Source organism: Lutra lutra, chromosome 17, assembly GCF_902655055.1.
Source record: "Lutra lutra chromosome 17, mLutLut1.2, whole genome shotgun sequence".
NCBI lineage: Eukaryota > Metazoa > Chordata > Mammalia > Carnivora > Mustelidae > Lutra > Lutra lutra.
In genome coordinates this window covers 2,604,433-2,630,173 of record NC_062294.1, presented here as the reverse complement: position 1 = coordinate 2,630,173, position 25,741 = coordinate 2,604,433, and the positions used below count along the sequence as shown (strand labels likewise).

The 25,741-nt window shown below is 54.4% G+C and overlaps 1 protein-coding gene across 11 annotated transcripts; it reads right to left on the bottom strand.

The window, feature by feature from the left end:
• Window positions 1-267: 267 nt before the first annotated feature.
• Window positions 268-25,500, bottom strand: MTHFSD (methenyltetrahydrofolate synthetase domain containing). Of its 11 annotated transcripts, none has more exons than XM_047710998.1 (9): window positions 25,410-25,500; window positions 21,578-21,682; window positions 20,292-20,404; window positions 16,442-16,555; window positions 13,664-13,754; window positions 11,555-11,671; window positions 10,831-10,943; window positions 10,439-10,564; window positions 268-1,401 (listed from the first exon to the last, which is right to left on the bottom strand). In XM_047710998.1, the coding sequence occupies exons 1-9, from the start codon at window positions 25,423-25,425 to the stop codon at window positions 892-894; spliced, it is 1,305 nt and encodes a 434-aa protein (XP_047566954.1). In that variant the 5' UTR covers window positions 25,426-25,500; the 3' UTR covers window positions 268-891. The 11 variants fall into 11 exon arrangements, with proteins under 11 accessions (XP_047566954.1, XP_047566953.1, XP_047566955.1 ...); XM_047710997.1 differs by lacking the exon at window positions 20,292-20,404 and adding an exon at window positions 20,146-20,259 and having other exon boundaries at window positions 21,579-21,682; XM_047710999.1 differs by lacking the exons at window positions 20,292-20,404; window positions 25,410-25,500 and adding exons at window positions 20,146-20,259; window positions 22,838-24,717 and having other exon boundaries at window positions 21,579-21,682.
• Between the last annotated feature and the right edge of the window lie 241 nt (window positions 25,501-25,741).

Sequence of the window (25,741 nt, the reverse complement as noted above, 5' to 3'; positions counted from 1 at the left end):
TTTGCTTTACTCACGATGCCTGGGGAAAGGAGCCTGCACATAGTGAGCCATCTAAAGGCAGACTTTGTTTCTGACATCTGCACAGTCTTTTCATGTAAAACCAATGACAAAGTGCTTCTGCAAAGGGAGACAGTGCCCCCAGGTTTTACCGAAAGTATGTGCAGGGCATACCCCCTTGAGCTATGACTGTGCTTAAAACATGCTCAGTAAGACCCTCTGGTAAAAAAAATTAAAATTTTGCCACTTAAATGCTTCATTTGACTTTTGGCCCAGTATCAATTGCAAAATCACTTCTGTTAAGAAAGCGTCGTTCAACCAAAATCCAGTTTTGTTTTTTAGGAACAGAGAACTGGAGGGAAACCCCAAGAAACATCAGGCCCTGGGCAAACTGGTGTGAGCACCTCTGTCCCTGCCTGTGAGGAAGGCTGGGACAGCTTTCTCCACGACCAGTGTCTCCTACAGGATAGCGCGGCGTGCGGGAGTCCACGCAGAGACGGCAGGCGGCTGGAAGGTGAGGAGGCACGGAAGTGAGACGCACGCCACCCGCACGTCACACCGGCTCTCCATCGCTGACACCAGCGCCGAGCTGTGACAAGCAGTTTGTACCCGGGGAACCTGGGCTCTGCGGTATGAACAGAGCTCCCCCTGCAGTCATACCAGACCGAGGACCCAAGGACAGCAGGGCGTGCTCAGCACCTGATCCCTGCTAGGAGCCGGGCCCGGACAAGTCGGCAGTGTGCTACGGCGCCCTTCCCTCTCACCAGCAGGCCCCAGGCAGTAACAGAAGGCTGGCACGTGCTGGAAAGGACTGGCCTCAAAACGGCTCAGGCAGCAACGCTCCGAGCCCCGCTGCACAGGCTCCTTAAGTTCCACCGGGCCCAGAGGAGCACATCACAGGTCGGAGACAGCTGAGCGACGGTCAGGGCGTGGTTCCTCCGCACAGCCGCCTGTCACGTCTCCGGCCCTCTGCGGCCTGGCCAGCGCCACCTTCAAGGTGGCAGCACCCAGACGCAAGCCCTGCAAGCAGGAGACAGCCTGCTGGGCTGAGGTGGGGCCCTCGTAGTGGAGGAAGGCCCTGCGCTGTGGCCCCTGCCACGTGAGCCTCTGGGGGACTGTGCCCAGGTCTCGGAGGGCTCTCTTCAGCTCACTCACTCGGGTGCCCCGCGGAAGGTTCCCGATGAAAACAGTGTTAGAAGGCCCATCCTCCCCCTGCCCGGAACAGGATTCGGGCTGGTGCGGGTCCTGGTGTCTTCTGACAGTGCTCAGGGGAGGTGGCTGCTGGCTGCTGGTTCCCAGAAGGTGCCGGGGCTCATCCTGAAGGGTGACATCTCTCCCAGCCTGCCTCTCTCGGCAACGAAGGCTTCTGAGTATGGGGATTTTCCCCATCACCTCACAGCTGATCTGAAAGAGCAAAGCAGTTCCAGCTGTTCTCCACGTGTCTACACTCGGTCAGGAGGGAAGAGAACTCGGACCGCACAGGGGCCTCTGCCTTCCTCAGGTAAGCAGTCTGTCTGCCACGCTGCACCAGTGGTCCAACATGGCCCTCTGAGAAGCAGGACCCCTCTGCCTTAATCAGTCACTTTGACCCCACACTGCCCCAGCTTAAGTCAATCTGGGATCCCCAGAGCCACTCTGGACTGTCCTCTGGACTGTGCCTGACATGCCATGGCAGCTGGCAGGCAGGGAATGGTTTTCTCTATCCTCCTAGAGGCCCAGGAAGCAGAAAACCGAAGGCCTCCTATGCAGAAGGGACAGTAAGCAACGTTACTGGAAGGAGGGCTCCCCGGCCACAAGTGGCAATGCGCCTGGTGACCTCCAGAATAATGGGGGTTTCTGCCTCCATGCCTGCCCTGTCCTCCCACTTGTGCCTTTGGGTGGGAAGGGCTCTTTAACAAGCCACCCAGGCCCCTCCTCCCACCTCCACTGGAGGAGCATTTCTCAGGGACCAAGCCTCTCAAGGTGTCACCGGAAATGCAGAAACAAGGCAGATCTGAAATAGAACACCACTATGGAAAACGCTTTCTAGCAACGGGTCATCGAGCTCCCAGCTAACACTCCAAAAAACGTTAAGTCTCAATGCACGGAATTCCTATACAAAGGAAATGTTTGGCTTTTTGGGAAACTGCAACGAATGAGGTTGTAGAAGAACCTCAAAACATGAGGCGGTTCCTGGTCCTTGAGAACTGGAGTTGACAAGTGGGGCCTGCGTGCACGGGGGCGGCCCGGACCCAGCCGGCAGTGTGCAGGCTGACGGTCCCAGCCCGGTGCAGCCGCCGCACATGGCCCGGCCCCGTGCGTTCGGCTGAACCTGGACAGTGGAGCCCGGGGCGGCGGAGCCCGGGGCAGGGGAGCCCAGGGCAGTGGAGCCGGGGCAGGGGAGCCCGGGGGGGCAGGGGAGCCCGGGGGGGCAGGGGAGCCCGGGGCAGGACTGGTCTTCTGTCACTTGAGGAATCGCACGGCAGAAAAGACCCAGCAACGCACCGTTTTAGTCCTTCTTAGCAATCCTCATTCTTCGGAGATGCTTTCTGCCCTTCTTTAGGGCAAAGACCCTGTGAATGGCCAATTACTAAGAGGCGGGCAACGGTCCAAGGCAGGACGTCCCGCGAACACGGCCGCGTCAGAATAGAGACCAGCACACGAGTCAGACAGGTAAAACTTCCGTCTAAAAACAAAGAGCTTAACGAATAACAGGGTTCCTGTTGTTCTCTGCACCATCTGTAACTGGAGTAACAGTTCTGACCCTTGCCAGAGAGTCCGAGACCTCTGCAGAAGCTCCGGCTCCTCCACGGAAGCGAGTCCCCGGCAATTCTGCATGCGATTTCCCGAACTCTGCTCAGAGATCCCCAAACCACAAGAGGCACACAGGCCCCAAGTGAAGGATCAGTGATTCAGAGGAAGAGTCAAAGAAACTTAAACACAGATGTTAAGGCTCCTGACCCTCATTAATCCAGCACCTGGTTCTCTCTCCTAGCACTAAGTGGATGACACTCTCCACCTTGGCACAGCCTTCCCGCTGGCTCCGAGCCCTCTCCAAATGGGACAGTGCCCCTGCTCCCAGCACGGCCACGTCAGAAGCCTCTGCAAGTGGCACTTGTCTACTGGGGTCTTCCGAGAAGCACACAGATGCCCGGATGCCAGGGACTGGTCAAAGGAAGACCTGCTCCTTCTAATGTTCCCCATTATTGAGACGCAGAGAAACAAACAGAAACCATGTCTGCACCATGGAGATATGCAGGAGATGTAACGACTTTTTTCTAAGCAAAAGAAAGTTTTCTTCCACTTGACTCTCTACAATTCTTTTGAACTGATTCATCCAAAGATGACTAAGCTCACGGGCCAGTACCCCGAGAGGCTCTGGTCCCAAAGAATCCTAAAAATGACCTAAGTCCAGCCAACCCAACTCCTGCCCACACCCCAATTCCACCTTCTTCAAGAGTTCAGATTCCTGTGTCCTCTCAGAGTTTTCAAAACAGATTTAAACTGGTCATAACTAGATTCTTTTTTGTTTTAAGTAAGCTCCACGCCCAACATGGAGCCCAGCTCAGGGCTCCAACTCACAACCCTGAGACTAAAACCTGAGCTGAGACCTAGAATGGGATGCTTAACTGACTGAGCCATCCGACTGCCCCTAAAATGGTCATAATGAGATTCTTAAGGATATCTTAAGTTACTAGGATCTAGTAATTAGGGAAGATGATCAAATTTAAAATTGCCATTACAATCAGAGGCAACGTGACTACATTCTTTTATGGAAAAACTGAGTGTCACTCCACTGTGACACCAGCAGACAAGAGCTGTGAGGCCAAACCCCCTGGCAAACACCACGCCTCCTCCAGTGCCCGCCCGGAGCTCTCTTGCCTGGGTGACCGCCCTACGTACGAACTCCCATGTGTTTCTGCCTGGTGGAACCACGGGGCTCCCTCGGGCCAAAGCCAGTGTTCTCAGGAAACCCAGCCCAGGGGGCAAGGCTCCACACTCACGCAGCAGACATTCATTTACCGCGTGTCGTGGGAAGCAAAAATACATCCTTCTCTGCCCAGCACAGGCGGCTACTTTATCCTGAGCTGGCACGCGGACAAACTGTAATCAGCTGAACAGCAGCATGACTTAACCATGCACAGATTATGAACTAAGTCTACAGCACCGCCACACACACGCGCACACACAGACTCATCTTTAGGAATGGAAATGGCCAAATGCGTCACTTTTACGTAAAACTGCTCATCTCAAGAGCAGGATGTTTTCTGGGTAAGGAATGACAGAGCTTAATGTCAGCTCATGCTTCTGCGCCCACAAGTTCTAAATGGAAAAATCTCCCTGTCCACAAGGTGGCTTTCGCCACTTTCCCAGCTGTTTGCCATTTCTGTGCTCTTTGCGGAGTGGCTGGGGCCCACGGTGCCCCCTCAGCTGACACAGAGGCCTCTGTGCCCCAACTGAACGGGCTGGCTTCACACTCGGGACGGCCCACGGCAGGGCCACGCTGTTTTTCCTGGCTAGCAATTAGGAACATTTGTTACCTTCTGTAAGTGTGCCATGTGAAATGAAAGATTTCTGCCTCTTAATCAAACATAAAAACATATTTCTGCTTTTCTGTAAGTATTCCATCCCATTGTACAGACCAAATATGATTTTTTTATATGTTACAACCACGCTTCTCTTACGCTTACGATGTCATTTATAAACATGCATTCTCTTTAAAGATTAAATGAAACATCCGACTCCCTGGAAATACAAGCTAACTGCAGTACACACCAGGAATCTCACCCTCAAGGCACCCGTGGCCAACCCAGGACGAGACTCCGGCCCTAATCTTGCCTCCACGACCCACCGGCTTCATAATCTTGAACCTGTTGCCTTTCCCGGCTCTCGGTTAACTTGACCAGAAGACACAGACACCGGGAGGGAGGATCTCTAGAATCCCTACCATTCTAAAATGTCATTCTAGAGGTCAGGACATGCTTCGGCCGCTGCTGGCATTTACCAGGAACACATTAGTATTTCCAACGTGAAATACAACTTTCACCAAAACTATTAGTTGTCTTGCGTGAGACTAGCACTTATCGTTCACCGGCTGAACACACTTAGATACAGCACTTTCCAATGACCAAGGCGAAATCGTTCTCTAGAGAAAGCATGCAGGAGAGCCACGGAACGCACCGTCGTCCAGACGCCGTTCACGCCTGAGCAGCACGTGTTTGTCTTCCAGTTAGAGCATCTCCTAATGACAACAGGACTCATTTAAGACCTCTTTTTGCACATAGTTGGTCAAACGTGTCACTTACTAAAAAGCCCCCATGGCATTAGTCCTTTGTAATTATGCTTTGACTGTGGGTGCTGAAGGACCAGCAGGGCAATGACCACACACCATCACTGCTTCAGACCATGCGCACCATCAAGGTGATGGTTCTATTGGAAGCGGCCATGGAAGTCACTAAGAAAAACTGTTTAGGGGCACCTGGGTGGCTCAGTGGGTTAAAGCCTCTGCCTTCCGCTCGGGTCATGATCCCAGAGTTCTGGGATCAAACCCCACATCGGGCTCTGCTCTGTGGGGAGCCTGCTTCCTCCCCTCTCTCCACCTGCCTCCCTGCCTACTTGGGATCTCTGCCTGTCAAATAAATAAATAAAATCTTAAAAGAAAAGAAAAACCGTTTATTTCCTGGTATACACGATCACTTCAAAACCTTTGCCACCACAAGACGCCAGCTTCCAGCTGCAAACCACAGCTCCTGCCTGCCTGATGGTAGAGGCAGCGTAACAGGCCCACAAGAGCAGTGAGGTCCCCTCCTGCTGGGCCAGCTCAGGGCCAAGTGTGGGACGAGTTCATGCCCGGCAGCTCGAGGCTCAGTTCCACACCCAAGTGTCAGCCACAGGGGGATGAGTGGCCCACACAGCCCACCTCACACACAGGCATATGCCTGGAGCACGCAGCCTGGACAGTCCAGTGGTACCGCCACGCACAAGCACGTGACTTCTAAGAGCTGGTACACATTTAACCATCCTCCATCCTGGCTTCTCGTTTTTACCACTTAGGAGTATGCAGAGAAGAGGCTCCTCGTGGAACCAGACGCAAACACGCCTGGGCGGAAGGTTGCCCTTGGAAAATGGTTTCAAATGTCCTGCTTTCTCTACTGAACAGTGTTGACTATAAAAGTGTATACTTTTTGTGGGAAATTTAGAAAACAATTAAAAGAAATCTGAAATCCCAACTTGCAGAGAGAACTACTGTTAATGTTCGGATACACTTCACCTGTTTTTTCTTTTGGTGGGGGAAGGGGTATAGGGACAGGGAGAGAGAGAATCCCAAGCAGGCTCCACCCCAGAACACAGCCCAAGCGGGCCTCAACCCCATTACTCTGTGGTCATGACCTGAGCTGCAATCAAGAGGCGATGCTTAACCGACTGAGCCCCCCAGGCACCCCTCCATCATTTTTCTATACATGTTTTAGCATAATGAATATAAAATCATATACCCAACATGTGTGAATGTATACTCTGTTCTTTTTCCACTTAGTATTTATTATACCATCAATGTTTCCTCATGCCATTAAACACTCTCAAAAAAGGCTATATGCACTTAAATTACAGGGTCGGGGCGCTTTAAGGCACCACATTATGCTGGGTACTCATGCACCTCTATCTAAACTTGTGAGTATTTCTCTAGGACAGATTTCTAGAAGTTCAATTATTGGGTCAAAACCAGCATATCTTTTCAAAAAGAAGTATCAGCCACTCTAACTTGCTGGCCCAGGTGTGGATAGGCGTCCGCTCACCTCTGGCTGTCATTTCCAGACAACAATGCTGATATATGGGATCGGAAAGCAAGCAGCAAGGTCCCAGAATGGCCGTTTCTCACAGAAGTCCTTTTTCCAAGCCCTTTTCCTCAAGGCATCTGTCATTCTCCACAAGTCAATCAACAGGGCCTGGTGACCATGTGGAAAGACCCGCCCCACGGCGGTGGATGCCCCAAGTTGCTTCTCTGAGTCTGCACACAAAGGAGTGACCCTGGCAGAACCCCATTTCCTGAACTACGGAGAGAGTAACTGAGGAAGGCAGACATCCAGGTTTTGGTCAGGGTGTCCCACTGCTCTCCTTTGTAATCAGTGGTGGTACCTCTTCCAGTGACTGTGGGGAGCAAGGGGGCTGGGAAGCCGTCCTTCGATCTGTGGCCTTGGTGGCAAGGAGCAGTCTCGGGGTGCCCTGGCTCTCTCGGAGCTGTGGCCACGCCCTGCTGCCCGACCGTGTCTCCAGGGAATTCTTGAAGTACGTCTTACTCCTTCCCCCTGCCTCGTTGTAGCTCAGCAGAAAGCAGTAGAAGAGGGAGAGGGCTCGGCTGTCCAGAGGCTCAGCCAGTGGGGCCACGTGAGGGGACCACAGTGTGAGGGAAAGCCTGGAGCCTTGCCCACGCAGAGGGCTCCGTCCTGCCGCTGCCTTCCGGGAGCTCGTGTGGGTCCGGCAGGCAGCCCGGCTCCCAAGCAGGCACTTCGCTGCTCCGCTGTGACTCCCCACACCTCACAGCCCTGGAACTGACCGGCCGCGGGGAGCTGCTGAAAGCTAGCTGCGGGGACGTCGGCCACCATCCGCGTGCTCCTGCGAGAGCTGAGGGATGCAGCAAGTGGCTTCTGAGCCACTGCAGATCACCTTACACGTGGCTATCGACAAGCGCGGACATCGAATTGCCGTCCCAGAGACGTAACGACTGCCCGGGCTGGAAGTGCTGCCCGGAGGGTTGGGACCCGCCCCACGGCCAGGTCTCTCACGCCCCACGCCAGCCTGGCCGAGATCCTGGGGGAAGTGCTTCCTGTTGCCAGGGCGGACCTGCTGGATTGGAGCGGGGAGCGGAGCTCGGGGAGCGCTCGGTTCTCAAGTGGGACAGTCATGTGGCCCTGTAGCTCAGACATGGCCAAGTCCCCCAGAGCTCTACAGGTCACCCGGCGCACGGCAGACGGCGCACCCGAGGGAAAGGAGGACCCCGCATGAACGGAGCAGACACACCTTCCGGAAGGAAAGTCTTTTCCTCCTTCACTGAGAGGCAGTAAAGGGCACACAGTGACAGCACGGTGCCATGGAGAGACACGGGCAAGGCCCCGTCTTGGCTCAGTAAACCACTCAGAGGGTAACCAAGGATTCTGCCCGCAGCGACAGTGTCCAGGCACATTTCTCACACTTACCTACTTGCATGTCACACCTGTGACGGCCCCAACAGCAAAAGTGGCCAAGTTCAGCAGGCACTTTGTGGGCACAGCCTGTGAGGTCAGCACTGACAGCATCCCACCTCGCAGATAAACAAATGGGGGGCTTGCAGGGGGTGTACCAAGGTCACAGATAAAGAGACTGAGACATGTTGCTGTGGCTTCTAAGCTCACTCTAAACCACTGTCCCACCTGGTCCCCATCTTTAAAACCACAAGGCACAGGCAGAGAAAAGCAGGCACTGCGTCGAGGAAGCCATCTGTCTGAAGCAGCTACAGCCGAAGCGGAATCCAGAGCAGCCTGGTCCCCACACGGGGACACCAGGCACATCCCTGAGAATGTGGGACAAAGACCAGGGAGTCAAGTGTTGCACAACCTTTGTGTAGTAAGAACGAGTTAAAAGTGTATCACATTCCGTGTGTGGTTCACAGCCCTCATCTGAGGCGTCTACAGTGTTCAGAAGGAACAGTGATGCCATATATTCCAACGAAATACATAAGAAGCAAATTCTGGGATTCTAATACCTACACAATGATGTCTATGGGTAGAAAATCACAGAAGGATAGGTCAATGCGTATCAAGACGCCATACAAAATAATACCATACCCCAGCACCGAACTGCCCCTGCCCCTCCCCAGATCTTCAGTGGAATTCAGGGATGGTTTTCCCAGTGTCGAGGAAAACTCGCTCTGGCTGCACACACAGCAAGGCCAGAACAGAAGCCCCAGGGGCTGGAGAAAGTCGCTGCTTTCCCAAGATTCATGGAAAAGGAGGCCCAGGGTTGGAAGAACAAAGAACCCAGGACCCCGAGATGAGAAATGGCATTTTAGAAGTTTATAATTCTTGCCTAGGCCTCACTAGCAAGGAGGTGTTCCAGGAAGAGGGTGAGACGGCTGGCATGTCAACAAACAGCGCCGGCCCTGAGAGGCCGCACACAGTGTGACCAGCTGTGTCGCTGGCCCCTCCGGTTCATGTGGTTTCCTCTCACACACAGGAGTCTCCTCACCTGACATGACCAATAAGATCATCTGTTGCTATTTTTTGTTAAAATTAGCGGGATGTAACCGTGGCTATTCCCCAAAGCAGCACGTCTTTCTCTCTCTTTCTGGAGAGACCACTCGGCGTCTTCCTAAGGTGAGCTGCAGTCGGCCCTCGTGTATGAAGTGCTGGCCCCTGAGGGACCTGCAGCCTCACTGCGACTAGCCCCTTGTGTGGCTTCCCCAAACCTGTCCTCTCCGCTGTGAGCAAATGCCACTTCGCTCCTCTGACCCGTGGAGCAGCCTCCACCCAGAAGCCATGGACCCAAATTCCAAGGTGAACCCATCTTCTTCTGAAAGACACCAAGGGGCATCTGAATGTTCACAAAGCGTGCCACTGCCTTCCCCCGGACACTCGCCTGCACTCAGACCCGTCCACTCACTTCTAGGTCACGCATGCTCCTCCTCTCCACTTTTCTCAGGGCTGACCTAGAAGTGGCCAGGCCCCAGGCAGCCCAAAACCACCTGCCTGTGGCATTTGTGGGAAAGGCCCACTGTGCCATGGTGTTTCACTCTGTTGCCAATCTCAGAGGTGGATGTGACTGGTTTTCCATGGCCACGGGAAGGCTCCTTTCCAACTCTGATGATTGGGGTTTAAGGAATGGAAGACATGAACAATGGCTTCAATCCAGAGGAAGCACAACTCTGTTTCCCCAGTAACTCTGGCTGCTTGCCAGCAGGCAGGATCATAACCTACAGGTGGGCCTCTGGGACAGGACTCCCTCTGTAGACTACTGTCACGCATGCTAGTGACTGCTCTGCAGATGAAGTCGCAGAGGCATCAGCCTACGGAGGCTGTGGGTACTGCCTGGCGACCCAGGTCACAGCAAGACAAGCTAGACTTAGAATAGGAAAGCTGATTAGACAGCAGGTTGTCGTGGCCAGGACAGTGGACACAGCTCTCAGAGACGAAACCCGCTGGCCAGCAGTGTGTCACGGCATGGGTCCTCTGAGTGGACTGTTCCTTCTGCCATCTAGAACTGGTGTCTTGCCGCAGGAGACCTTGAACCTGGCTGCTTATCAAAGCGCCACAGGTTTGCAAAGGAGATTCTTGGGCTCATGTCTGGAGACTGTGATGCAGGAGCTGGATTTTCAAAAGCTTACGGGTGATTCTAATGCACAGACATGCTGGGCCTAGGGATAGCTGCCAAAGAATGCCACACAGGAGGAGACGCCTCCGAGCTACAGGCCACTGCTGGCCACAGGACCCACCTTGGACCATATGATTCCCGTCGGCTTTGGGTGCTCACACCCCGTGGCAATGACTCTCGTCGGAGTGAGAATGTAGTCCACTGTTAGGTCGTGGTCCTCGAGCAGCGCTTCAGGTATGTCGACGACCTGGTCAGACAGAAGTGGGTGAGGGAGCTGACGGGGAATGTGGCTCCTGTGCTCTCTGCGCCGCACGGCAGAAACACAGGGCTCACCAGCCTCATGGGGTAAGGCTTCACTGCCAGACAGCTCCAGCTCTGCCAATACCGCCACTCCCAGCAGATGTGGAATGAAGGCAGACACCAGTCTGTCCCTGTGTGTCTGTCTCCTTCCCTCCCCGCCCGCTCTCTCGGGGGTATGGCAGTAGCTCTGCTTGGCCTGTCCATGGGCAGCACCTGGCAGTCGTGGACAATGGTGACCACAGGCGTCTTCTGGCTGACTGCTCCCATCGACACCATCATGGCATATTCCAGATCAGCGTAACCTTCTCCCTTCCCAATTCTCCAGCCTAAGAGACACGCAGAGCATCAGCACTTCAGGAGGAAATGTTTCATTAGGTTGTAGTGGAAACAGAAACTTGGACTCGATATCCCTGGCACCTCCTTAGAAACGTACAGAAAGCCCACAGGGAGCCCTCAACAGTGGGGCTTGGGGGCACGCTGACACTGCACACATACCGGGGTCAGCGCACGGTGATGCCAAGCTTGAGCCTTTTAGTCGTGCTACAAGAGGCAACGGAACCTGCATTTGTGAGCAGAACTCACATTTAAAAGCAATGAAAGAGTAGTTTGGTTTTTTAAAAAGATTTTATTCATTTATTTATTTATATGACAGAGAGAGACCAGTGAGAGAGGGAACACAAGCAGGGGGAGTGGGAGAGGGAGAAGCAGGTTTCCCACCGAGCAGGGAGCCCGATAGGGCTCGATCCCAGGACCCCGAGATCATGCCGTGAGCTGAAGGCAGACGCTTAACGCCTGGGCCACCCAGGCGCCCCGCAAGAGTAGTTTTTAAAAAGATTAAAGAACAAATTCCTACTAAAAGCAAAATCTTTTAAATCCATTTATCCTGAAGAGGAAATAAACACTAAAATCAGGGATATGTATTTCACGAGGACATCACCTTGTCTTCTGAAAAGTCCAGCAGTCCCTGGAAGAGGGCGGGGTCTGGCAGAGCCAGTCCCATACTGAGGACTCCTGGGGGGGCCTGCGGAAGGCTGAGCTGAAGGTGCATGAGAAGCTGCAGAGCAGGTAAGGAAGCAGCAAGACGGGAAACATGACAGTACCCCTGGCTCCCACAAGAGCCGAGTCTCCCACATCAGGAAGCCCGTGACGCCGCCGAAATTCTAACTTCCGCTTAACATCTGCATCAGCATCCTCACCAGGGGCACCAATGCCCGAGCCGCTTTCGGACGTTCTTATCCGTCGTCCTACTTCTGTGACTACCGACCTACAACCATGCGAGCCGATAACCGTGAGAAAGAGTGCGGTAGGGAAACGGCCAAGGACAGAACAGTCCGCAGAGGCAGGCCGGTAAGCAGCAAACGTGAGTGATGACCACCTTCCCTCGCCACGAAAGGCCACTCCGATGGCCTACGAACCACCACTGCTCACTACTGGACCGGTCCCCATGGAGGTCTGATGATTCTAGCTACGCAGAGGGAGCAGGGAGAGAGGTGCGGTGAGGAGCCAGGGACGGGAGGCCACCTCACAGCGGGCTGTTCAGCAGCAGCCACCAGGATTTCACGTCCGCGCTTCGGTCCGACAGTTCCTCTGCTGGAGTCATGCCACAGGTGGCCCTCGAAGGCAGAGAAACGCTACCACAGACTACACCTCACTTTACTGTGATCTGTAAGGGAAAAGCCAAAACCAAACCCTGGGGACATCTTAAGTGCCCATCGGATGGGCGTCCTCTAGCAGGGCACAGAGTGCTGTACGTGCTGCTGCCTCTCCCGGGAAAACAGAACCAGGACAAACGACCCACACACAGAACGCAGGACACGTGTGTCGACACAAGCAAACGCCAACACTGGGCATTTGGGAAGAGGGTGGCTCTTCTGACCCCACCTCCCCAGCGTCCGTGCTGACGTCGGTGTGCAGCACCAAGCACACCACACCAGGGTTCAGCTGCTGCGTCTGCTCTTCCGGGCACTGTGGGCTCAAGACAGAGACCACCTTGGCCTGACACCTGGCCCGCAGTAGGCACCCAGGAAACGTGTGCTCCTGGGAACCCATCCCTGATGACACAGATGACGTGTTGTAACTGGGAGCACAGGGAAAGCAAAGCACGCTGCACTACGACGTCTCAGGGACTACCGCAGAGAGCCGGCAAACACTGCATGCTCCAGGTGAAGGCATCAAAGGCCAACATTTAAAAATACGACGCCCAGGGTTTGGAACGAATGACTTAAGAGCATCTCTCGCCAACTGTTTGTTGGAAACCTCTCTTTAAGGAAGATCTGGGCTTTAGCTGCTTAATTTCCAAAGGGGCAGTGTTAGGATGGGTATCTGAGAAGAGTCTTTTTCCCTCCTGGAGGGAAGGAGCAAAGGGAACGCTTTCCCAGCAGGGGCGCATACCACAGTGAGCGAGCCAAGTCTGTGACCGGCCGACTGGTCCCGGAACCCACTGAGCCCGGGGCAGTATAAGCAGCAGCACACCCAGACCGTCTCCTGAGAGCGTCGAGCCGGGGCTGGGGTAGAGCAGCGGAGGAGGGAGAGGTCCCAGGGGAACCACAGGGGCCCAAGTCCCCCAGGCGGCTTGGCAGAGGGCAGACAGCAGCGGGGGACACCCTCCCCCTTCACCTGCCTGAGAGGCACAGCACCGGGCCTCCCCACACAGCCTCAGAACACCCTGTGTTGCCCAGAGGCTGCTGCTTCCTAACAGAAGCAATGTCTTTCCGTTCACTGGAGATTTTCCAAACCAGCTATCTACTGTCGGACTACAAACAGACCCGGCTCCGGTTCCAAGCAGCTCAAGATTAGAGGAAACCTCTCACCATCTGAAGAGAGAGGAGCTGACTTCGTGTTTCCCGCTAAGAAAAATGGCGATACTGTGAAGGTACTGAGTGAGGAACCGAGTTAATTTTTCAAGACGAATGGGAGATACAGTGGCTTCAGAGGACAGACGTGTGTCCAGAAAACTGAAATTACTTACCGTTGGTGTTTAAAAGATGAACACACGGCAGAATGTGAAGCTGAGGTCACGTCCAGGAGTTTCTGATTTTAATCTTACCTTTTTCAGAAACAGCAACGGATCCCACCACAACCAAGTCCACAAGGACCCTGGAATCCAAGCCCACGGGAGTGCTGTAGCTCCTCACGCCCTGTGGACACAGAGGGGGACCTGAATGCTTCCTGGGCAGCGAGCGGCTGTCCCACCTCGCAGTTCACGGGCGAGGTGCACTCAGGGTCTGGGTCAACCTCCTGCGAGAAGCAAACTCGCCCGACAGCGAGCACACAGCACAGAAGTGCACTTAGGAAGACCCTGGTTCAGAAACCATCGTAGGATAATTTCCCAAAATGTCTTCCGCAGGAGAGATCCCACTTGGAACTGAGAACACAAATGAGTAAGATGTTAAGTTTACAATACTGAGCAAATCATTTCTTCCCACGCTGCAGAAGAGCACAGCGGTTAGACCACAGGCACAGGAGTCATGGAGAACTGGGTCCAGGTCCCCCTTAGCTCTGTGACCTTGAGAGGAGGAAGCTGACCTTCCGTTTCTTCACCCCTAAGGCAGAGCTGTCACCCGCTGCCCTGTCAGCCTGGCGCTGGGAGGCAAGGAGATCAAGGAGGTAGTGCATTTGAGCACATAAGACGTGGGCAGTTAATGTGTGGGACAGATAACGTATGAAATCCCGGGGCTATTACCTTCAAATGTAGCATCTCCACTTCCGAAATAGGACTAGTTCAACCAAAATGTACCAAAAGTACACAGGTTTACACTAACGAACAGACGCTTGTATTTACAGAGTAGGGAGGCTGATATGGTCATGAGTCTCAGCTATCAAGAACTACAGGTCAATCGAAGAGCCAAATCCGGCCTCTGTGCAGACCTCTGCCCGACACGGGAGGGTCACCGCATATGGTATAATGCCTCGTCTACAAGTACATGACAAGCCACTTATGGGATCAGTACAGAGAGCTGGTTTGGGGCCTCTCAGGAGTCACCAGTCACCAGCCCACTGTGCCCCACGGTGGGAAGGCCCGCCCACATCCTCAACCCTGTTTTAAAGGGCTTGGTGCCCGGCAGCCTTGGTGAGCAGAAACCTGTGTTAAAACTGTCCACCTGACTTCCTCCTCCCTCCAAAAGTCAGCTTCGCCTGCTCTGCTGGCCAGACAGAGTGTGAGCAACCAGGAGACTCCGATTCCCCAAAGTCCCGTCTGACTCAACAAAAACTCAGCTGACCAACATTTGTGTGTGCCCGTGAGGCGGTTGCTGGAAGACTCCTGGTTAGAGAACAAACGCAAAAACACCAAGACCACAAAGGCAGCTGCGACGTGCTGGAGGCAAAGGCTGTCAAGGGACAAATTCAGAGATTTCTCTGCCAAAAAGTAAGGCCATATCTGAGTCTCCTAGAGTTGACCCACACGGGGACAGTATTTCTGCCACTAAGCTCTGGCAGAGTAAATAACGATCGCACCAGGACCCACACCTGCACACAGACGTGGTCCTAAGAGCCTCTCTCCCTGCGCCACCAAGACAACGGAAATGTCCTGTTCGGGTTCCGGTGTCTTATGTGCCGACAGAGCCCGAACTCTGCTGCTGAGCCCTTAGTGAAGTTCAGTCACGAGAGCGGGCCTGGCTCTCCCCAAGGCCCGGCCACACTTGCGGGGGTGCGTTTAAGGGACCGGCCGGCGCCGGCGCAGTACAGGGAACTGCTGCCAGCACACACCACGGCGCTCGCCTTTCGGAGGGGACGCTGCTAAGGGCGACACAGACGAGTACACCCGACACAGGCCCCTGCGATGGGCCCTCAGTACATCTGACCTGGACCTCAACCACCCCAGGAAGGGAAGCGCTGGTACTTCCGAAACCTGCGACTCGTGAGCCGCTCACCGCACTCCCTGCCGGCTCTGGGGAATGTCAGCTCCTGTGTGTGGCCCGTGTGGCCAGCTGCAGGCCATCACACAGTTTGCATTGTTGACAATGACCAGAACATGACTGTCTTATTTTTCTAATTTTCCATTCGCACTTTTTTTCTACATATATTTGACTGTTTTACTTTATTACACACACTTCAGAACGCTGTAGCGATCTGTATCTTTGGAAAAAGGTTATCAATAAATAACGATATAAACATTCAATTTTTAAATATCAGACCTAAGCGGAAAATCTTTTTTAAAAAGGAGTATCTCGATGCCCTATTTTTAATTCCTAATAGATTAGAAATGAAAGGACCTGCGGTCTATTCTAGGAATGTGAAAAAAGTCACCGAATTCTATTTCTTTATCTCCAAGACACAGGACAAATCCCCCCACAGGGCACCCTAATGTAGCATCGACAAATTTTAGTTTTACCACATTGTGAACACTCGAGAAGACCACAGAACTGAATTACTAAAGCCATCACTCAGAACTGGCAAGGTGATTTCCAGTCCCAGTATTCTGGAAATCCCTGAGTCCCCAGCTGCTCTGGTGGCACTTAAGAAAATGCTACGAACCACCGGACCAGGCACAAGTTAACACCCGAAGGCGCCAGCGCACCACAGAACTTGTTTTCATTTTTAATGGGGAATTTAATTTAACAGGGCACAATCTGCTAACTTGGGACAAAAGAGAAAGTGGGTGACTCAGACGGAAGACACGCCCTCACGGTTTTCTCCTTGGCTCCTTCTTGGACTGCCTTCTACACTGGCTTCTGCTTGGACTGCCAAACACTTCCCCATCTCTACTCCCCTGGCTTTGTGAAAAACGAATTTCGATTTTGCGGTGTATTTTACCCATTCTAACGCACCAGATGTCTTGGCTGACAACCGTGCTCCCCTGTGGTGAGGCGACGCCTGCGCTTACCTGAGAGGTGGCACATGTTCTCAAGAGGTCTTTCGTTGCCCCGGGAGGTGGAGTGATCTTATTAAACAACCCCGTTCTCAGTCGCGGTGTTGGGACCAACAATGTTTTTTTGCTCTTTTAAAAAAAGATAATCAATAAATTACAAAATTAAACATAGAAAATTTATTGCATGTGATAGCATTTCAGGGGCAAAACCAAATTACTATTATTGGCATCTTTTGGTGTGTGCCAAGGGAACGATCCCTTTGCAAACCCAATTAAATAGCGCACGGCGGTCTATCTTACTCAGGGCCACTACCCTACCCACTTAGGATGAAGAGGCAGTGAGTCGTCAAACTCCCGAATTCTACTTTACTTGCCACTCAAAAGCACTACAGACACAAACTGACAATGTAAATCCCAATGAAGACCTGTTCTCATTAGAATTCCAACCAGGACTTTCCTGTGTCCTCCCCTCCCAGCATCACACACTATAGTTACAATGTTTTGTTTTTTAAGATTTTCTTTATTTCTTCAGAGAGAACAGGAACAGGAGGAGGGGCACAGGAGGAGGGAGGAGGAGACTTCCCACAGAACAAGGAACCGGCTGTGGGACTTGATCCCAGGACCCCAGGATCATGACCTGAGCCGAAGGCAGGTACTTAACCCACTGAGCCCCCAGGCGCCCCCATTTGAAACCTGCATTACATCTCAAGCCTTCACGACCAGTTTGCGGTTCCAAAACTTCCAGCGTCAGAGATCAGGCCTCATCAGAGTCGGTATTTTTGTATTAACCTGAGTCCACAGCCCCCTTTCTTCTATTTAGTCCCCAACACCTTGTTCGGAGTCCCAGAGCGGGGACTTGCAAAGTGCAGTCCTCTGAGCAGCAACTGCAGCCCCTGGGCACCTGTGAGAAGTGACCAGGAGCTCGGGGGCAGGCACAGTCGTCTGCTTTCACAAGCCTGCCAGGTGATCCTGATGCCCAGGAAAGTTCCAGAGCCACTGCCACAGGCATCTCTGCAGATTATGCCAGGGCAGGCCACGAGGCAATTGTAAAATTTAGAAAGTCTAAGCTGTAAAAAGAATGTATTTTAGTTTTGTGCAAAAGAGGACAGCCGGAGACCAATGTGAGACCTGTAAAATCAAAGGCCGGCTTACTTAAAGCCGTGAGAGAAGAAATATCTCGACACAGGTCATGAGCACCTGCTCTTTTCCTGCGGAGTGTGAAGAGGTTTGGGCTCATTCACAGTCCGAAGACTCTGGTGCACTGCACGTTATCCTGGTCACTCCCTCTTTTCTGGGAGCCGCTTACACTTTAGAATCGCCTGGGGAGTAGGAGTGCAGACCCACCCAGAGCATCTGATTCAGGACCTGACCATCCGCAACAGATGGTTTTCTAAGCTCCCTGGGCGGTGCTAATGTGCAACCAGGGTGGGCAAGTGCTGACCTGCCAGTGGCTCTTAAGGCACCACCAGAGTGTTTATTAAAAACAGACTTCAGGGGCACCTGGGTGGCTCAGTTGATTAAGCGTCCGCCTCTGGCTCAGGTCATGATCCTGGGATCCGAGGATCAAGCCCCACATCAGGCTTCCTGTTCAGCAGGGAGTCTGCTTCTCCCTCTCCCTTTGCCTTGTGCACGCACGCACTCTCGCTCTCAAGAAAAGCGTGGAGCAGCACCTGGGTGGCTCGGCTGTTAAGTGTCTGCCTTCGGCTCAGGTCATGATCTCAGGGTGCTGGGATCGAGCCTCGAATCAGACTCCCTATTCAGCGGGAAGCCTGCTTCTCCCTCTCCCACTCCCCTTGCTTGTGTTCCCTCTTTCGCTGTATCTCTCTCTGTCAAATAAATAAATAAAATCTTAAAAAAAAAAAAAAAAAGAAAGAAAGAAAAAGAAAACAATAAAATCTTAAAAAAAAAAAAGGACTCTAGAAACCTATTGAAGATCTGGGGTTGAGCCTGGGAAACTGTGTATCCCCAAGCACAGGCCACTGTGTCCCCAGGCATGGACTCTGGCCACGTGCATCAGGATCCCTGCCTGCACTTAGGTGTGGTCTAGGGCACAGGGACCACATACGTCTTCATGTCTCTTTCACCACCATATGCCTGTGCCCACCAGAGAGCCTGTGCCACCAGATTCTCAAAGCTTGGCTTTCCTGCCCCTGAATTAAAGAGGAGACAGTGAGGCCCCGCTCGTCCATCTTGCTACCGGGCTGTGCTCCTCCTACAGGCCGTCTTGACGAATCTCCAACACACTCAAGGCTTTGATCCGTGCTCTGCTGGGCTGACAGGTAAGACCCTCATACGCGCAGAGCTGGCTCCAGACTCAGTGTGGGTTGGAATCTCAGCTCCACCATTACCGAACAGGGGACTTGGCCAAGTCACTTGACCTCTCTGCATCTAGCTTACTCCACGTCATTTGGGAACAGAGATCACTCCGACAGGGTTGTTGGCGGAATTAGATGAGGTAACAGAGCACCCTGTTTCCACAGAGCTCTGTCTTCACACAAGGCAACCACTCATTTCGGGCTCTTCTCTGCTGCCATTATCTCCTCTGGTTCATTCAAGCGAACTACTGACTGGGAAAATACAGCTGGCAGGAGAGAAGGCTTCCAGAAGGGCCTGAATGGGAGGCTCCTCTGGGGCTGGACTGCAGTCAGCTAACAAAATGACCCCCGACACGCGATCCTTGAAGGAACCAGAGGAGGATCCCTACACACACACACCCCGCCCTGTTCCCTGTAAAATCCCTTCTCCACACGGGCTGCAAGGTGCGCTGTGTGACCGAGGCCTCACGGGAGCGGTGGGAGAGTGGGCTGGCCACACAGGCACAGCCGCTAAGGAGAAACTCCGAAGATCTGGATGCCCATCCCCGACAGCAAAGCGTCTCAGCAGAGCAGCCGTCGGCGTCACTCAGGGCTGACACACGGATGCTGCTGCTCGGGCAGTTTCTATTTAACTTACGGGTTTGTCGTGGTTTTACAGCTGTATCAGAGCTACGGACACGTAAACTTATACCAAGTTTTCTGATTATACTTATTAAATTTAGTGAATTTAGGGGCGCCTGGGTGGCTCAGTGGGTTAAGCCTCTGCCTTCGGCTCAGATTATGATCCCAGGGTCCTGGGACCGAGCCCCACATCGGGCTCTCTGCTCAGCGGGGAGCCTGCTTCCTTCTCGCTCTCTGCCTGCCTCTCTGCCTGCTTGTGATCTGTCAAATAAGTAAATAAATAAATAATCTTTAAAAATTTTTTAAAAATTAAAGTTTAAAAAAAAATTTAGTGAATTTAAAGCAACCCCGAGGGAGGTTTTTTTTCCCCCTCAAGCAAGGGCCTATGTATGTTTAAGTTAGGAAACACTGTTCTCATCAATAGATTTTGGGGATTCCATCATATTTCTCACACACGGGTTATCATGCCTCAAAGAATTATAATATAAAAGCAGCAAAAGGAAATAAACACAACCTTTCCCTTCTGAGGAAGCACATCAGACTAAAGACTGCCTCAAGGTCATCACTGTGAACGTCCTTTATCTCTGAACTTAGGAACATTCATGACATCTGACAAATCAGAGCGTTCTGGACTGTTCCTAGAAAAAACAACTCCAAGGGTCTGTTCTGCGTGGAAGAGAGTCAGAAGCACGATCCGCAGTATGTCAGCCGCACACGCGTGCCAGCCGCCGGGAGAACGCGCTTTATCGGTGGCCAGGACGGCGGCTCAGGGAGCTGGATTACCTGCAGCACCAGCAGCCGAACGCCTTCCAGTGGCTTGTCGGGGTCCACCTTAACTTCCTGCGCTCTGGCAAAAACCTCTAGTTCTCTGATGCTCTGGCCAGCCAGGTAGGAGCCCTAGTCAGGCAAAGAGACAGAGCTGCACTCACGTCGAGGACAAAGAAGCACGCACTTGTGTGCGGAGCATCAGGATTGACTTTAATCGTTCTGGCCACTTGGAGCGCCTGCACGCGTGGGAAATGCTCAGCAGCACGGGAGGCCCGTTTTCAAACGCAATCGCACGTTACTGACAAGACAGCACGATCCTGGGCCGACGACACGCGGGAGCGGATTGGTCTGGCATCTCACCCAGGCAGGTGGGGCACACGAAGTCTGAGACAAGATCTCAGAATCGCCCAAAGCAGCGTGGGAAAGCAGGGTAGAAAGGGGCTGAGAAAGCTAGCCCCAATTTACTTTTAACCACGCTAAAGCATATATTCCAAAAAGGGGTAGAAAGTATATAGTCTGATGAGTTTTCACAAAAGGAACACACGTGTGTAGTAGCTGCCTAAACCCTGAGCGCATGACCACTAACCCGGAATTCCCTTTCTAGACATTTTTTACTGATTCTGTGCACCTTTCTCTCTTCCCTGTGCTTCATGTACACTTCCCTCCCGGGGATAACAAGCATCAAAGCAAAACAAAGTAGCAACAAAACATCCACAAAGAACAGGTTTCAAAGGTACAGGATGGCCTCAGAACCAGCTCAGCTGAGAACCCGAGAAGGGTGGGAGCTTGTTCCCAAGAAGCCAGGCATGGGGAGACAAAGTCCAGCCAAAATGGGGGATGATGGCAAGTAAATGAGCCACACATCCTTTGGGCCTGATAGAGTCATCAGTGTATTTTCAAAAATCCCTTTGTTTTCCTGTGAAGAACACGCATGCTGAGATTATGAGTGGTGTATGTTTGCTCATTCAGGCAAACTTATGTCCTATGAACAGCGTCACAAACAGACATCTTTGATTATCTTCTTTCTGAACAGTGGGGAAACTGAGGCCTGAATCATCCATCAGGGACTGGCAAGGCCTTTTTCTTTCGAAAGGCGCTGGCCCAGGCCCCCCTCTCAGAGGGCATCATTCCTTGTTGTTCTTAAGGGAGCCAACTTTGAGAAAAGGGCCACAACAACAGTAGCTGTAGCATCACCTCATGGCAAGACACGACCAACCCGCCAATCCCTCACAGAATGGCAAGGAGCCGTGAGTGAGGACTAAGGAAGCCAGATGAGGGACGTCTCAAAACACAAAGGACATGCAGGCCAGTGGTGTGAATTCTGCACTACTACCCACCGTTCCCCCAAATCGGATCCGCCGTGAGCCCGGACAGTAACTGCGTTACTAACTCTCTCCCATTTAGGAATAGCGTGTTTTCCCTCTGAATGCTGAGGAATGCTTCAGTACCTTGAAGTTGGGAATCCTGTGATGAACGGGCCGGGGAAAATCAGCTAAATTTTGTGATTCCATGTAGTCCCAAATCTGCTGACGAACGTCCTGTTTGGAAACACCTACGGCAACAAAGAGTGGAACTAGTTAATGCGGCAGAAAGGAGTCCGGCCGTGTGCCCGGGCCGGGGGCTGCTGGGTGCCTGCCCCCAGCGGCGCCCTCCGTGTTCCGTCACGCCAGACCAATCCCGGGCTTCTCCGCTCTGCGGCGTAAAATCAGGGTCAGTGATAAACTCACAACATCAAGTCCAAAACCAGAGCAAATTCAGTATCCTCCAGGTGTCGAACCTAGCTCTACCGGCCTGCAGCAGCAGAACAAAATGCGAGGCGAGCCCGTACCCCGGCTACACTCAGTTCTCGCCTGCAAACGCACATTCTGTTCAGTCAAGGCACTGCAATCCTCGCTCTAGTCAGCTGTTGTTTTTTTTAAGATTTTATTTATTTATTTGACAGAGATCACAAGTAGGCAGAGAGGCAGGCGGAGAGAGAGAGGGGAAGCAGGATTTTTGCCGAGCAGAGAGCCCGATGCGGGGCTCGATCCCAGGACCCTGGGATCATGACCCGAGCTGAAGACAGAAGCTTTAAGCCACTGAGCCCCCCAGGCGCCCCTCTAATCAGTTTTGATGCAGGTATGATTTGTGCGTGCAGACTGTGAACCCAGAAAGCTTGCCTTAAGCCTACATGCTTTGCAAACCACCTACTGTGTTGGGTTATTGATTACAACCTCCTGCATTAGTACAGCATCTTCCTCTACACCCAACTTCGGAAGCACGCTTTTTGTCCACAAGCATTCTTTCCTTATGGGATCGGAACAGTCTGAATGAAATTTACATCAGCCGTGTGTTCCTCTTAGGAGTGGAGAACTATATAAAGCAGTTTCCAGTTAGATAAACAAAACCAGCACCTTCACAAAGACATGTCTTAAAAATATTTACTGAATTTTCATTTCCATTGATCCTAAAGGATATCCTCCAAAGGATACTTGAACTGAAGTCTGTTTCAAATCACCTTACCTACTGGATCTGTCTTCATAAAAGCCTGTCACGCAGCCAGCAGTGAGAACCAGGAGGCAAGGAACTCCCCATGAGGTCATCTCGCTCACTGGTGAATTCTCAACACCAGCCTTCCCCAACTGCTGGCGAAGAGGAAGGCGGCCCACCCTGTGCCGTCTGCACGTCACCCTAGGGACACACATGCACGGGCTCAGGGAACGCGCACCTCCCAAGCGGGCAGTGAAAGCCGACCTCTTCTTTCCAGAGAACTTAAGTGCTCGCTACAGTTAGACGTGAGGTTCTGCATGTACTGTGTGTGGCTGGGGCACCTCTCACCGTCTGAGCAGAGGGGAGGGGCAGGTATGACCTCACAGGTCCTCAGTCTCCCTTAAATGAGGGCTGGATATTGAAAAGTGACCCACGGGAGCAGCCCAGGTCCGGAGACAGCTGGGAACCGCCGGGATGGGTGCGGTGGGGCCGGCAGCCGGCTTCTCGACCGGACATCTCTGAACTGTATGGCGTCCAATCGTGTCAATCAGTTACGTCCCGAAAGCTCCTTTTTCATGAACGGACTCTGAAAACAAGCAGAGGAAACTACGGACAAGCCTCTCTCCTTGCTGCCTGCACCCCCCAGGGCAGTCAGTGAGCGCACCCCTTTTCCCTCACGAATTCTTCTCCAGGTACCTGGGGCGCACACAGAGACCCTGGCTGTCACGCCCTCTCCCTAGTGTGCTGCGCTGCTCGGCACACACTGCCCTGCAGTCACCTTGCAGATCCGCCCGGGGCTACACGAGAGTACCTCGCCCTTTCGGGAGGCCGTGCGGTACTCCGGTACTCCGTCGCAGGGACAGGCCAAAGTTCACTCAGGAAGCCCCTCCTGAAGGCCGTAGGCGGCTTCCGGTCTCGTTACTAACGTGCGCTTTGCCACCCGCCCACTTTACCTCCATGTGTTACCCTCCACGTGTGGTTCCGGGGCACAGCGGCCAACAGCTGAAGGCTTTGGCTGCCTACGCCCTCGGCCCGGCCTACATCTCCTGTGCACGGGCAGCCCCGCCCCGGAGGCCCTGGAGCCCACCACTAATGCTTCTGGAGCTCCCTGCCCCTGGCAGTGCCAAGCCACCTCCGAAGTGAAAACCGCGGCTAGGGTGTGCTCCGTTGTGCTCCGGGAACACGCGTGTGTAAGGTGCAGCCCGAGTCGGCTGCCAGGCCGTGTCCGGTTGTGCGTTCCCGCCGGGACCCCAGCGCAGAAGGCGTCTGCTGCCAAACCTGCTGGGCTCTTTGTCCCTTCCACAAACTCACTCTTCAGGGCTCCGTTTCAGCACCACCTCCAGGAAGTCCTCCCCGCCCCTCCCGATCCATTCCCTGGGATCCCTCCGTCACAGGGTCACAAGGAGGTCTGGCCTACGACGCCCGGCTGCCCACTTCAGCCTCACCGCCGTCCCTCCTTGCTGTGGACTCAATGTGGCTCGCGCCTGCTGGTCCCCGCTTCCACACACCTGCCCTCCTCTTTCTGCCCCCCGGGCCTTGGTACGTCCTCTCCCTCAGGCCTCCCCGACACACCACACCCCGGAGGCACTGAGTGCCCCGTCACAGGCAGCTGTCCCCCCCTTAGCAGCCAGAGCACCCTGCTTTTTAAACACAATTACGCTGGCACAACTATTAGGTGATTTACCACTTTCACGAACACCCGCGGGTGCCACAACGTTCCCAACACTGTGCGGGACGCCGTGTGGGGCACGAGAAGTACAAGGGACGGGGACCCTTGCTCTGCAGAACCCACCAATCGCGAGCATCTGCGCGACTCCCCTTTAGAAAGCGATGCCGACCTGGGGCGCACGGGGGTAAAAGGGCAGGTCCTTGCCCTTGGTAAGTTACAGGAACACGGGAATACGCGGGATAATAAAAGGCGATACAGGCTTGGTGCAGTGCCTGGGCCCTGTCGGTCGATGCCTGTTGACCTCCCCCAACGCGGGGCTCCGTCCGGTCACCCAGCGTCTCGCTCCTCCGCCCACCTCGGCTGAGCTCGGCCGGCACTGGCGGGTCTGAGCCGCCGGCCGTGTGCCGGGCGCAGGCTGTCCGCACGCCGCACAGCCGCCAGCCGGGGAGGCCAAACGCGCGCGCCCGTGTCGCCGCCCCCGGCTCCGCCGCCCCCGCCCCCGCCCCCCCCCGGCTCCGCACCCGGCTCTGTCTCTGCCAAGCAGGCCCGCACCCGTCTCCGAGGCTCCTCTCCCAGCCTGGGGGCACCGAAGCTCCCGGCACGCGGGCAGGGCCGGGCACAGCGCTTCAGAGGACAGTGACTGAGCAGCCACCAGCCGCGAGCCCCGGTCTCCCCGCTGCCCCGGGAGGACGCCAGTGCAGGTCTCGCAGGTGGTGGTCGTGACCGGCCGTGACCCGCACGCGGCCCACGCGCTCGGCAAGCAGCCCTCCCTCTTCTGTCCGTGTCTCCGCTCTGCCGGCATCAGGGTCCGAGACCGCCGGCCGCTGGACCTCCGAGCCCCGCTCAGATCCCTCCGCGTCCCCTTCCCGCCTCTCCGGTGCTCCCGCCCCGCCCCAAGACCGTCCGCGGCGGCCCCTCCCGCGCCCGCCCCCGCCTGCCCCTCAGGTGGGTCCCCGGCGACCCCTCCCCCGGCGGCCCCTCAGGTGGGTCCCTGGTGGCTCCTCACCCGGCGACCCCTCACCCGGCGGCCCTCCCGCGCCCGCCCCCGCCTGCCCCTCGGTGGGTCCCCGGCACCCTCACGCATCCGTCCCCTGCCTGCCCCTCAGGGGGGTCCCCGCCCGCCTCTCCCGCGGCTCCTTACCCGGCTTCAGCGCCATAACAACGCAGTCAGTAAGCGACGACTCCAGAAACCAAATCCGGCGCGGGTGACGTCATCCGCTGGCGCGCTCTCCCCGCGCCTGCGCGCTGACAGTTGGAGGGGGCGGTGGCGTGGCCTTGGAAGCCTGGTGGGAACAGCCCGGGGCGCGCATGCGCGTGCGTCTCCGCGGGCCGGGGGGCGGGACCGACCGTCGGGGGAGACCCGCGTGGTTCCGGGGCTGTCATTTGTTTGGGGAGCAACAGAGTGTTGAGCGCCTGTTCTCAGGGGCGTTTGTAAGGCGCTGGGGCTACTGAGGTGAAGAAGCCCCTGGATTC

Bases quoted from the DNA above. Each gene is read 5' to 3' on its own strand.
- MTHFSD (XM_047710993.1), bottom strand. From the start codon at position 22,814: ATGTGTGTCCCTAGGGTGACGTGCAGACGGCACAGGGTGGGCCGCCTT. The intron at 21,683-22,657 runs GCTTTTATGAAG...TTGTTGCCGTAG, and splicing joins CACTGCTGGCTGCGTGACAG to GTGTTTCCAAACAGGACGTT. The intron at 10,565-10,830 runs GTGCTGCCCATG...CTGTCTGACCAG, and splicing joins CCATTGTCCACGACTGCCAG to GTCGTCGACATACCTGAAGC.